The 12,505-nt window shown below is 47.6% G+C and overlaps 1 protein-coding gene across 1 annotated transcript; it reads right to left on the bottom strand.

The window, feature by feature from the left end:
• Positions 1–71: 71 nt before the first annotated feature.
• Positions 72–6,937, bottom strand: LOC309334706 (uncharacterized protein). The gene is made up of 2 exons (XM_081849293.1): positions 6,779–6,937; positions 72–1,683 (listed from the first exon to the last, which is right to left on the bottom strand). Exons 1-2 carry the CDS (start codon positions 6,909–6,911, stop codon positions 359–361), a joined length of 1,458 nt encoding a protein of 485 aa, XP_081705419.1. The 5' UTR covers positions 6,912–6,937; the 3' UTR covers positions 72–358.
• Between the last annotated feature and the right edge of the window lie 5,568 nt (positions 6,938–12,505).

Here is a 12,505-nt window from a genome sequence, read left to right as displayed (position 1 = left end):
TCTCCCTGGCAGTATCCCAACAGACTTCTTATTTTCTTGATGCTGCATTCCAGCCAGAGTCTGCCATAGGCCATCACACCGGAAGTCTTCTCCAAAGTCTTTTTTATATTTTCTCTCTGATAGTAAGAGCTGACAGTGGAAAGGAACTCTCTCAGAAGGGGGTGGACCTTCACTGGGGGGTTTTAAGAAGAAGCTGGATGGTCATGGCTGCTTGAAATGAGATTTCTGGAGGGGGTTGGACTAGATTCTGAATCCATAATTCTATTCTTCACCCTGGTGTGAGATCTTAAATTGACTTTTGAACAAGTGAAATTTTATACACATTCCATGTGCTGATATGCTTTCAACCCTGTATGAATTATTTGGTGGGCCATGAATGAATCTTTTCCCACATTCCAAACACTTTCTCTCTTGTATGGATTCTTTGATGGGAAGTGAGATGGGTCCTTTGACTGAAGCGCTTCCCACATTCTGAGCACTGATAGGGTTTCTCCCCTGTATGAATTCTCTGATGAGAAGTGAGATTCCCCTCGTGACGGAAGCGCTTCCCACATTCCAAGCACTGAAAGGGTTTCTCACCTGTATGAATTCTTTGATGGGAAGTGAGGTGGTAGCCCTCCCGGAAGCTTTTCCCACAATCGAAGCACATATAGGGTTTCTCCCCTGTATGAATTCTTTGATGGGAAGTGAGATCACAACTCAGACGAAAGCTCTTTCCACATTCCAAGCAGTGATACGGTTTCTCTCCTGTATGAATTCTTTGATGGGAAGTCAGATCACCACTCAGGCGAAAACTCTTTCCACATTCCAAGCACTGATAGGGTTTCTCCCCTGTATGAATTCTTTGATGAGAAGTGAGATTCCCCTCGTGACTGAAGCGCTTCCCACATCCTGAGCACTGATAGGGTTTCTCCCCTGTATGAATTCTGTGATGGGAAGAGAGTGTGGCACTTTGACTGAAGCTCTTTCCGCATTCCAAGCACTGATAGGGTTTCTCACCTGTATGAATTCTTTGATGGGAAGTGAGCTTGTGGCCGTCCCGGAAGCTTTTCCCACAATCGAAGCACATATAGGGTTTCTCCCCTGTATGAATTCTTTGATGAGAAGTGAGATTCCCCTCGTGACTGAAGCACTTCCCACATTCCAAGCACTGATAGGGTTTTTCCCCTGTGTGAACTCTTTGATGGCAAGTCAGATCACAACTCCGACGAAAGCTCTTTCCACATTCAAAGCACTGATAGGGTTTCTCTCCTGTATGAATTCTTTGATGGGAAGCCAGATGACCACTCAGACGAAAACCTTTTCCACATTCGAAACACTGATAGGGTTTCTCCCCAGTATGAACTCTTTGATGGGAAGTGAGATTTGTACTTTGACTAAAGCTCTTTCCACATTCGAAGCACTGATAAGGTTTCTCCCCAGTATGAACTCTTTGGTGCAAAGTGAGATTACCCTTCTGATTGAAGCTCTTTCCACATTCTCTGCACTGATACAATTTCTCCCTACTCTGTGTTATTTCGTGTGAAGTGAGGTTATTCCTTTGAACAAAGCTCTTTCTTTGATGGGAGGTGGACTGGGAGCTCTGACAGATCTTCTCTACACACTCTGAATATTTATCTGAATTCTCCGCTATGTGGATTCTGTTGTGCTCCCCCTTGTTCTTCCCTTCTGATTCATCACCATCTGCAATGAAGAGAGATGCTAATTAGAGTCTCAGGAGGAAATGGGATCTCCAGATTATTGAACAATGTTAATGAATGCTTGTGACAGAGGAAGAACTGAAGAGAATGAGATGTGAGGCCGTCCAATAGTTTTCACTGTTTTTGTTTCCTGGTATTAACTGAGATATTGCTTGGCTTTTATCTGGGATGGATATTTTTGTGGCTCAATCATGGAATCCACTCCATCTCCAATCACAACATGTTATGATCCAACAGGGATCCTTACTGAGAGAGTCCATGATCCCACGATTCTCCTCCTTGACTTCTCCTTGACCTCCCCTCTGTGAATGCCTGAGGGCCCTGCTCTTGCCACTAACCACCTGGCCCGGGGCGGGGCCTGAAGCTGAAAAGGACTGCTCTGCTGCCCAGGAGGACTCCCCTGTGTGAGTGCCTGAGGGCCCTGCTCTTGCCACTAACCACCTGGCCCGGGGCGGGGCCTGAAGCCTCAAAAGGACTGCTCTGCTGCCCAGGAGGACTCTCCTGGGTGAGTGCCTGAGGGCCCTGCTCTTGCCACTAACCACCTGGCCCGGGGCGGGGCCTGACAGGCCTCACAACTATGGTTGCTGTTACTGCTGCTGCTGTCCAGAGTTCTTTTAAAAATGTTTTTAAATTTTTCTTTTGAATTTTTTGTATGTGGGGGTGGGGTGGATGTTTGGTTGGGCCTGGGAATTTGTTTGATTTAGGTGTCTTTGTAATTTTTACAGGTTTTTTTGTATTGTTTTATTGTTTTATTTTTTAAAAGGTTTTATTTTGTTCTTAAGGGGAGGGGTCAGGGCTGCTGGGGAGTGGGTCCCAGCCAACAAAATAGCTGGGGCATGTTCCACAGGGGGGGATGCACTGGGATAACCGATCTCAGTGATCACGGGTAGGAGGAGGAGTTACGCTAAGACCAGACCATGTTGTTACAGAGGAGGCAGGTTTAGTCGTTGTCTGAGGACTATCCCTGCCTCCGGGTCTGGTCCTGACTGGATGGATACTAGAATCAGCAAGGGATACCCACATGACCTGAAAGTGTTGCTGTGCAATGCCAGGTCAATGATTCATAAAACCACTGCCATCCATGACTTGATCATGGATGGAGGACTTGACCTGGCATGTGTAACAGAGACTTGGTTGGATGAAACAGATGGGCCTGTCCTTGCCGCTGCTTGTCCACCAGGTTTCTCTTATGCACAGCAACCCAGGCCATGTGGGCGGGGAGGGGGGGGTTGCAGTGATTTTTAGGAAGTCATTAGTCTGCACCAGGCATCCTATTGGGAAGACTCAGTTTTCTGAGTGCATGTTCTGGAAGTTGGGCAATAGGGGCAGTACAGGATTCCTTTTGGTGTACCGACCTCCCCGCTGCACCAAGGATTCCCTGCCTGAGCTGCTTCAGGTCGTGGCGGATGTTCTCCTGGAGACACCTAGCTTGGTTGTCCTAGGGGATTTTAATATCCATGCCGACACGACCTTACAAGGGGCGGCTCGGGACTTCGTGGAAAGCATGGCCTCCATGGGGCTGTCCCTGAATAAATCTGGCCCAACCCATAGCCACGGACATGCCTTGGACCTGGTGTTTACCTCTATGGATGTTGGTGATCTGACACTAAGTAAAAGTGAAACGAAAGAAGTGCCATGGTCAGATCACTTCCTGGTGCAACTGGACTTCTCCGCGACCCATACCCTCTGCAGGGAGGTGGGACGTATTCAGATGGTCCGCCCCCGCCACTTAATGGATCCAAATGGTTTCCAGAGAATGGTAGGGGATGTTTTATCCCATGTTGATGGCCTTTCAGCTGATTCCCTGCTGGCCCGCTGGAATGTGGAGTTAACCAGGGCTATTGACTGTTTGGCTCCGAAGTGCCCTCTCCGACTGCATGGAGCCTGGACAGCCCCGTGGTTTTCCATGGATCTGAGGGCAATGAAACAATCATTGAGACGGCTAGAGTGCCGGTGGCAGATAACTCATTCTGAAGCTGACCAGACACAGGTTAGAGCTCAATGTCGAGCCTACCAAGTGGCCGTAGCGACGGCGAAGGAGACTTTCTTCACCGCCTCTACTGAATTTGCAGAAAACAGCAGCAGGAGACTTTTTCAGATGGTTCACAATTTAGCAGAACCACCTGTTACATCGGGGCCCAGTAAGGGCCACATGATCTCCTGCAATGATTTTGCAAAATTTTTTGCAGATAAAGTCGCTCAGATTTGGGAAGAGGTAGACACCACCATGGGAGCAGGGCCGGAGCGGGAGAGTGCTAGAGTCCTGTCTAGTCCAATTGCGTGGGATCAATTCCAATCTGTTACCTCCGAGGATGTGGACAGGCTGCTTGGACGAGTGAAACCAACCACCTGTCTCCTGGATCCTTGCCCATCCTGGCTTATAAAAGCTAGCCGGGAAGGACTGGGCGATGGGCTTCGTGGGGTGGTGAATGCTTCCCTCCGTGAGGGAGCCTTCCCAGACTCGCTGAAAGAGGCGGTTATTAAACCGCTTCTTAAAAAACTATCTTTAGATGCGGCCATAATGGCCAACTATCGCCCAGTCTCAAATCTTCCATTCTTGGGCAAGGTGATGGAGCAAGTGGTTGCTGAACAACTCCAGGCACGCCTGGAAGAAGCGGACCATTTGGATCCCTTCCAGTCGGGATTCAGGCCTCATCATGGGACTGAAACTGCCTTGGTCGCACTGGTTGATGATCTCCGGCGGGCTAGGGACAAAGGTGAGAGCTGCTTCCTAGTTCTGCTGGATCTCTCAGCGGCGTTAGATACCATCGACCATAACATCCTTCTGGACCGTCTTGAGGGGCTGGGAGCTGGGGGAACTGTCATACAGTGGTTCAGCTCCTTCCTCCTGGGCCGTATTCAGAAAGTGGGGGGGGGATGAGTGTTCAGACCCCTGGGCTCTCACTTGTGGGGTGCCTCAGGGTTCCATCCTCTCCCCCATGCTTTTCAACATCTACATGCAGCCGCTGGGAGAGATCATCAGGGGGTTTGGGCTGGGTGTTCATCAGTATGCGGATGATACCCAGCTCTACCACTCTTTTAAATCAGTGAATCACCAGTGAAGGCGGTGAAGGTCCTGTGTGAGTGTCTGGAGGCGGTTGGAGAATGGATGGCGGCTAACAGATTGAGGCTGAACCATGACAAGACAGAAGTACTGTTTTGGGGGGACAGGGGGCGGGGAGGTGTGGGGGACTCCCTGTCCTGAATGGGGTAACTGTGCCCCTGAAGGACCAGGTGCGCAGCCTGGGAGTCATTTTGGACTCACAGCTGTCCATGGAGGCGCAGGTTAACTCTGTGTCCAGGGCAGCTGTCTACCAGCTCCATCTGGTACACAGGATGAGACCCTCCTTGCCCATGGACTGTCTCTCCAGAGTGGTGCATGCTCTGGTTATCTCCCGCTTGGACTACTGCAATGCGCTCTATGTGGGGCTACCTTTGAAGGTGACTCAGAAACTACAACTAATCCAGAATGCGGCGGCTAGACTGGTGACTGGGAGCGGCCACCGAGACCATATAACACCGGTCTTGAAAGACCTACATTGGCTCCCAGTACATTTCCGAGCACAATTCAAAGTGTTGGTGCTGACCTTGAAAGCCCTAAATGGCCTCGGTCCAGTATATCTGAAGGAGTGTCTCCACCCCCATCGTTCTACCCGGACACTGAGGTCCAGCACCGAGGGCCTTCTGGTGGTTCCCTCACTGCAAGAAGCCAAGTTACAGGGAACCAGGCAGAGGGCCTTCTCGGTAGTGGCGCCCTCCCTGTGGAACGCCCTCCCACCAGATGTCAAAGAGAACAACAACTACCAGACTTTAAGAAGACATTGGAAGGCGGCCCTGTTTAGGGAGGCTTTTAATGTTTGATGTAGTACAGTATTTTATTTTATTTTATTTTTTTGGAAGCTGCCCAGAGTCGCTGGGGAAGCCCAGCCAGATGGGGGGGTATAAATAATAAATTATTATTATTATTATTATTATTATTATTATTATTATTATTCTTTATGCTGAGCTCTCTGGTCAGGATCCAGCAACGTCCACGCCTCTTCTGTGAAACAACAGCAAGATCTTCACCTGAACACTCCCCATCAGAAGTTATCTCAATCTGGTTGGTCTAAATTTAAATTTATACGTAAATCTCTTTCTTCACTTTGAACCCCCTCCCTCCCATTTTCATGATGAAACCAACTCTGTATTGTTTCTTTGGTAACAGAAGAGGAAAAGCGACTATTACTCACATAATCTAAGCACAACGGCCACAATAGCGTCAGTCTAGGCATTTGGCTCTGCGATGTTGAATGTTCTCTGTTCTCTCCTGTTTCCCCTTTTTTTGTTCCAGTTGAAAGCAATTCATGAACCCAGAACTCATACACTGACCCCTAATGATGAACTATATGTTATAGATATTCCGGCAAATTTATTCTGCTATTTTACATAGAAATGACATGAGAAGACTTGGTCTACATGTTTTATTATTCCTATGTTCCTTGTTTATAAAAGCAAATAAAAAGTTATTCCAAAAAGAAAAGAATAATACATGGAGGCCTCATCTGCATTCAATCTGCAAAGCAGGATCAGGTTCCTTTCAAGACTCATGGCTTCTAGTGCTGCGCGACGGGGTGGAGGGAAGTTTGAGGATGGAGAAAAGAATAATATGATGGATTGAGGAAATAGAAATGTAAATGTATGGGGGGGATGGGGAGGAAATGGTGTTGGCTTTGGTACATCTGTATTGTAATACAATATGTGAAAACCAATTTTTTTTAAAAAGAGTCGTGGGTTCTAGTGCTGCGCGACGGATCAGTGTTGGACATTGGTAAGGCATTCAGATCACAGAACTGATTTTAGACCTTTTGAGCTGCCAATGCATCGCGGTGACTGGGGAGCTGTGATCTACTCCTAGCTCAAATTGCCTGCAGATGACAAAGGAGCAGGCAGGCAGGCAGGTGGGGGAGCCCGAAAAAGTGCTCCCCTTCTCCATCTCCATCCGCCTGCCTCCCCCCCCCACCCCCTAGCTGAGGAAGCCCCAATACCTCTCTGGCTCCATCCATCCAGGTCCCCATCTCCCCTCCCCTGGGACTCACCAGATCTCTCGGAGGTCCCTGGGAGGGAGTGCTCAGAGGTTGTGGGGAGGGACGCGGGAAACAGCCGGACCAGGTCATGCGTCCATCTTCCCCCTTCCATCTCCTCTAGCTTGACAGGATCCGTCTCACTCATCCTTCCTGAAGAGTCAAGGAGCCAAAAGAAGCTGGAGGGTCCTGGGAGAGAGGAAGAAGCAAAGGGAGCCTCAGAGGCCCTGCAGGGATTCTCCTGCCCTAGATATTCTCCTGCCCCTGGAGAAGCCCAAATGGGGCAGCCCCTTCCCAACAGAAGCCCCATTTCTAAACATCTCCAGTGCTTGCAGTTTCCCCTGTTTGCTCCTCACTTCGTAAGGCTGACATGTTCTGCACAGTAGTGACCTGAGGGTAGATCCCATTGAATTCAATGGTGCTTATGGACAGAACTTGGTGCCAAAACCAGTCACCATCCTGTCCCCAAGCCTTGGCCGATCATCAAAACTAAACTCCATTTCCTTCCATAGCAATACAGTGAAAGTTTGAGGCTTTAATCCATTTCAATTTTATCACATAGTTCGCTTTTCTGTTGCAATCCATAAATATAATCCCATTCTCTTTTATCTCCTCTTGCTTTTTATCAGTTTGTTAGCATTCGAGGTGTGTGTGCTGCCGAATCATTTATGTTACAAACATGATATATATATATATAAAGAAAGAGTAAAGGCTCCCCCTCCCTAACAACACACATTTTCCTTTCCAGTTCAAATTGTTTCGGCTTTGTATCTGTCTAAATTTAGCGATTTATTATCTTGTTCCATCTGTTCCAGCACGCAGCTTTAATTGAGGACAATTACCCTCAAATCATCTGTTTATTATTTGCTAACGATCTCTGCTATCGTGGGAGCGGCATCCATTAAGGGAGACCGGAACCAGAAGCCTCAAAAGCCCCATTTCTAAACAATTCCAGTGATTCCAATTTCAGCTCTTTGCTCCTCACCCCACTTTGTAAGGCTGGCATGGTCTGTACAGTAGTGACCTGAGAGTAGATCCCATTGAACTCATTGGGGCTTATGGACAGAACTTGGTGCCAAAACGAGTTACCATCCTGTCCCTAAGCCTGAAAACTGCAACCCCAGAGCATGGGCAGAAAACAGACGAGTAGCTAATACATGTAAGTGGCCCCATGCTTGGTGCTTTCGATGGAGAGTCCTGTTGACGCTCTTTGAGCTCTCTCATTGAAAGCCAGACAGATGTGGCCATATTTGCCTCTTGCATGGGGACCAAATCTTCGGGGAAAGAGGGTTCGTTCTGGTGGGCTGGATCTGGAGCACAAAGGGTCAGGTTTTGCTTGCATGAGCCCTTGTGTTCCTTCTTCAAACTTATTAGGCAGGAATGTCAGAGGTCAAATCTGGAGAATATTTCATTCTGGGCTTCTTATGGCAGAGCACAGAAGACATGCAATCAATTCTTTTCAGTTCTGTCAAGTAGGTCCTTCCCACAGCTGTCTGAGTTATGGGGTTCCTTGGGGTCCAGATCAGCTGACTAGTCAGGATTGTCACCTGCAGAGTATATGTCAACTAAAGGATAATAGTCTGCCTTGAATTGAGGAGTTTTTGGAGGTGTTGCTGAATGTGGAAGCAGAGGAGCTGGTGATGCCACATTTTGGAATAATATTGAGACTAATACACCACTCCTCCATAGATATTCTCTGCGCTTATACACTATATTCACAGACTTTGCGCTCCTCTTGTGAGAAGATACTAGGGTAGCTTGAGAGAAGTAGCTTATTTTGAGACAGAACCCATTTCCAATTCTTGATTATCAAAACCCTCTCCCTGGTTTGGTTTTGGCTTCTGACCGGACAGCAGAGCATTTGATAACCTTGCATATCGTTTCATATTGATATAAGGATCTGGTGTGCAAATTCCAGTACAGTGGTACCTCGGGTTACATATTATTCAGGTTATATACGCTTCAGTTTACAGACTCCGCTAACCTAGAAATAGTACCTCGGGTTAAGAACTTTGCTTCAGGATGAGAACAGAAATCATGCTCCGGCGGCACGGCAGCAGCAGGAGGCCCCATTAGCTAAAGTGGTGCTTCAGGTTAAGAAAAGTGTCAGGTTAAGAACGGACCTCTGGAACGAATTAAGTACTTAACCCAAGGTACCACTGTACAGTACAAGCTTCTTAAGTGTTCTGTCTGGACCCAGAGCATGAGCTACTCTTAAGTAAGTTAAAAGGTATTTTTAAGTCAACTTTTTAATATGGCACTATTTTAATTTTTTTTAACATTTTTGCTCTTCTTTGTACTTATAGACCTCCTTTTGCCATGTGGACGAATTAAACCTCCCTTATTGATCTATTTCTAATGGTAGGGAAAGAGATATTGTTGTATTATCTGGTTCCACACTCTCTGCCAGACTTTATTCCAGAAGGTTTTACAAGTACCTATCAGGATGGTAAGAATTTTATTACAGTCAGCCAAAAAGGATTTTAAGCGTTCCATGTCCTCTCTTAGTACTACAAGCCACCAAAGGCTGATAATCCCTCTTTTGTCCCAGAAGTTTGGGAGTAGCAGTCTTTTATACTTGCTTTAATTTTGAAATTTGCTTTCAGATTAGTTCCTCTACCTGTTTAGCCTGAATTTGGCCTTGAGTCGCTTGAGCTCCTGGTCTCAGTGCCAGAGATGACTTAGCAGTTGAGCTGCCTGGGCCCCAAACCTCTTTCTGCTCATCCTTAGAGCTGCTGAGAGATCCTATAAGGTCAGTAATAGGATCTGGCTCCTGCTGTTTCTTAGCCACCTCCTCGTTTTCCTTATTCACGTAAAATGGAGTAATTTCTGCTTGGGCTTTCTTAGAGAGACTCTCTTTGGAGGAGGGTCTGTGGCACTTGGGGAGAGAACATGCATTTTGTAACTACTCTGGGTCAACACTGTCTTTCCCCTTAATTCCTCATCAAGTTTCCCGATACCAGAAATACCATATGCCTTATACCATTTTCTAAAATTCTGTGATTATCCTTGCTGTGATTTATTGAATGGAAACTGATTTTTTTCCAAACCCTCCCCTGTATGAAGTATCTCATGGGAACTGTGGGTGGAGCTGCGAAGGAAGCTTTTCCCCCATTTCAAGCACTTATTTCTTAGAATAGAATCATAGAATCATAGAATCATAGAATCATAGAGTTGGAAGAGACCACAAGGGCCATCGAGTCCAACCCCCTGCCAAGCAGGAAACACCATCAGAGCACTCCTGACATATGGTTGTCAAGCCTCTGCTTAAAGACCTCCAAAGAAGGAGACTCCACCACACTCCTGGGCAGCAAATTCCACTGTTGAACAGCTCTTACTGTCAGGAAGTTCTTCCTAATGTTTAGGTGGAATCTTCTTTCTTGTAGTTTGGAACCATTGCTCCGTGTCCGCTTCTTCCCCCGTTAGTTCTTTCATGTGAAGTGAGGCTCTCCTTGTGAACGAAGAGCTTTCCTTGATGGGAAGTGGACTGGGAGCTCCGACTAAAGTTCTCTCCACACTCTGAATATTTATATGGTTTCTCCATTGTGTGGATTCTCTTGGTTGTCTCCCTTCTTCTTCCTCTCCAATTCACCACCTACAATCTACTGTTATATGGCAGTATTAGTATTATTATGTTTAGGCTGAGGAAGAAATTGAGCCTGAAATGATTGAACAATGCAAATGACTGCTTGTGAAAGAGGAAGAATGGAAATGAATTACTGCCTTTGTATCTGAAGTGTGTATCTGAAGAAGTGTGCATGCACACGAAAGTTCATACCAAGAACTGACTTAGTTGGTCTTTAAGGTGCTACTGGAAGGAATTTGTTTTGTTTTGCCTTTTTTGAGAAAATCTGCTCCAACTCCAAGCTCAGTCATTTCTTTGCTCAACCCAAAACAGACAGATGCAGAAAGGGAAACAGAAAATTAGACAGGATGTACCTCCACGCCCCTGAGATCTCTGAAGCCTACATGGAAGAAGGCCTGGGCAGCTCAGAGCAGCCTCATCCTGGTTTGAAAAGGCAGGACTGGTGGAAGAATATTCCCAGACAGAACAGGAGATGCATCTCCTATGGAGAGTTGTGGGTGGGTTAACATCTCAGATGCTGCAGGTGGCGCTATGGGGCTCCCTCAAAATAGAGGAGGTTTGTCCTTCAGAGATCTGTATGGAATTTCAAAACTGATCTCATGATCCAGCAGGGAGCCTTACCAGAGAGGCCACGATCGCAGGATTCTCCTCCTTGACTTCCTTCTGCAGAGCTCTCTGGTCAGGATCCAGCAAAGCCCAGTCCTCCTCTGTGAAAGGAAGAGCTACGTCTTCAAAGCCCACTGGACCCTATGAGAAAAAGGGAGAATAAAGATGATATTTTTCTACACATTGCTCTGTTCTTTTCTGCCTCTTAATAGCTGCATTGTTTTAATACTATTCTTTTCTTGCATGCTTATTTCAGTATCTTAATGGAGGTTTTATGTACTGAGTTGAATAGGATCCAAACTGCAGCAGTCTGATTGGTCCTAGAAGAATAGGATTCAGAATGCAGCAGTCTGATTGGTCCTAGAACAATGCAGCAGTATGATTGGTTGGCAGGAACCACCCAATCTTGCTCCAGATATAAGTGAATCCAGAACCTGATTGGCTTACAGTAGAATTCCAGAATTAGCCAATCATGTGCAGCCCATTGTGTCAATAATGTATATAAAGCAGATACTTTGAGGGGACTTTCATTCATTCCTCCTCACCACTATGAGCTGAATAAAGAGCATGAAATCACTTTGCGACTCTGAGTCTATTTCACTGGCAACGAAGGTTGGATCCTGCTGAGCTGACTGCCACACACAGCACCGCAGCACCGCCACCTCCCGCACCGCTGCCTCGCACCGTGTATCCAGGCTTCAGCTCCGGGACACAAGGAACTCAGAATGGCAACTGACAGCAGCTTCTCGCGGTTCAACCCAGCATCTGGAGACTGGGAAGCGGGGAAAATGTCTACTAGGAGTGCCTCAGGTGGACTTTCTGGGATTTATGGTGGACGCAGAAGGGGTCCACCCGACTGGGGACAAGGTACGGGCCATTTGTGATGCCCCAGCGCCCAAGAGCAAGACTGAACTTCCGGCCTTCTTGGGACTATTGAACTTTTACCGTTCCTTCCTTCCCCACAAGGCGGCAGTAGCGGAGCCCCTACACAGACTCCTGGACAAGCGGGCCCCTTGGGTGTGGGGCCAGCGCCAGGAGGCTGCATTCCAGGCAGTCAAGGACTTGCTTGTCTCAAACTCGGTCTTGGCACACTTCAACGAGAGGCTGCCAGTGGTGCTAGCATGCAACGCCTCGCCCTATGGCATTGGCACTGTCCTGGGACACCAACTCCCAGATGGAAGAGAGGTACCGGTGGCATACTTTTCCCAGACACTCAACACAACCGAGCGGAACTACTCGCAAATAGATGAGGAGGGGCTGGCAATCGTGAAGGGAGTAAAAAAATTCCATGATTTCTTGTACGGGCGGCCCTTCACCGTGGTGACTGACCACAAGCCGTTGCTTGGCTTGTTTGCCCCCGAAAAGCAGACCCCCAAAGTGCTCTCTCCTCGCGTCCTCAGGTGGTCAGTTTTCCTTGCCAGCTACCAGTACGCACTGATTCACCGCCCGGGGAAGGCGATGGGCCATGCGGACGCCCTCAGCAGGCTACCACTACCGGAAACAGGCCCCGACCCAGCACCTGCACAAGAGGTTATGAGCCTGGAGCTGCT

This window comes from Podarcis erhardii (assembly GCF_964252035.2).
Source record: "Podarcis erhardii genome assembly, chromosome: 2".
In the NCBI taxonomy this organism is placed as follows: Eukaryota; Metazoa; Chordata; class Lepidosauria; order Squamata; family Lacertidae; genus Podarcis; species Podarcis erhardii.
The sequence above is the reverse complement of the archived record's forward strand: the minus strand, read 5'-3'. Positions and strand labels throughout refer to the sequence as shown.

Bases quoted from the DNA above. Each gene is read 5' to 3' on its own strand.
- LOC309334706 (XM_081849293.1), bottom strand. From the start codon at position 6,911: ATGAGTGAGACGGATCCTGTCAAGCTAGAGGAGATGGAAGGGGGAAGA. The intron at 1,684-6,778 runs GTGAGTCCCAGG...TCTTCATTGCAG, and splicing joins AGGGACCTCCGAGAGATCTG to ATGGTGATGAATCAGAAGGG.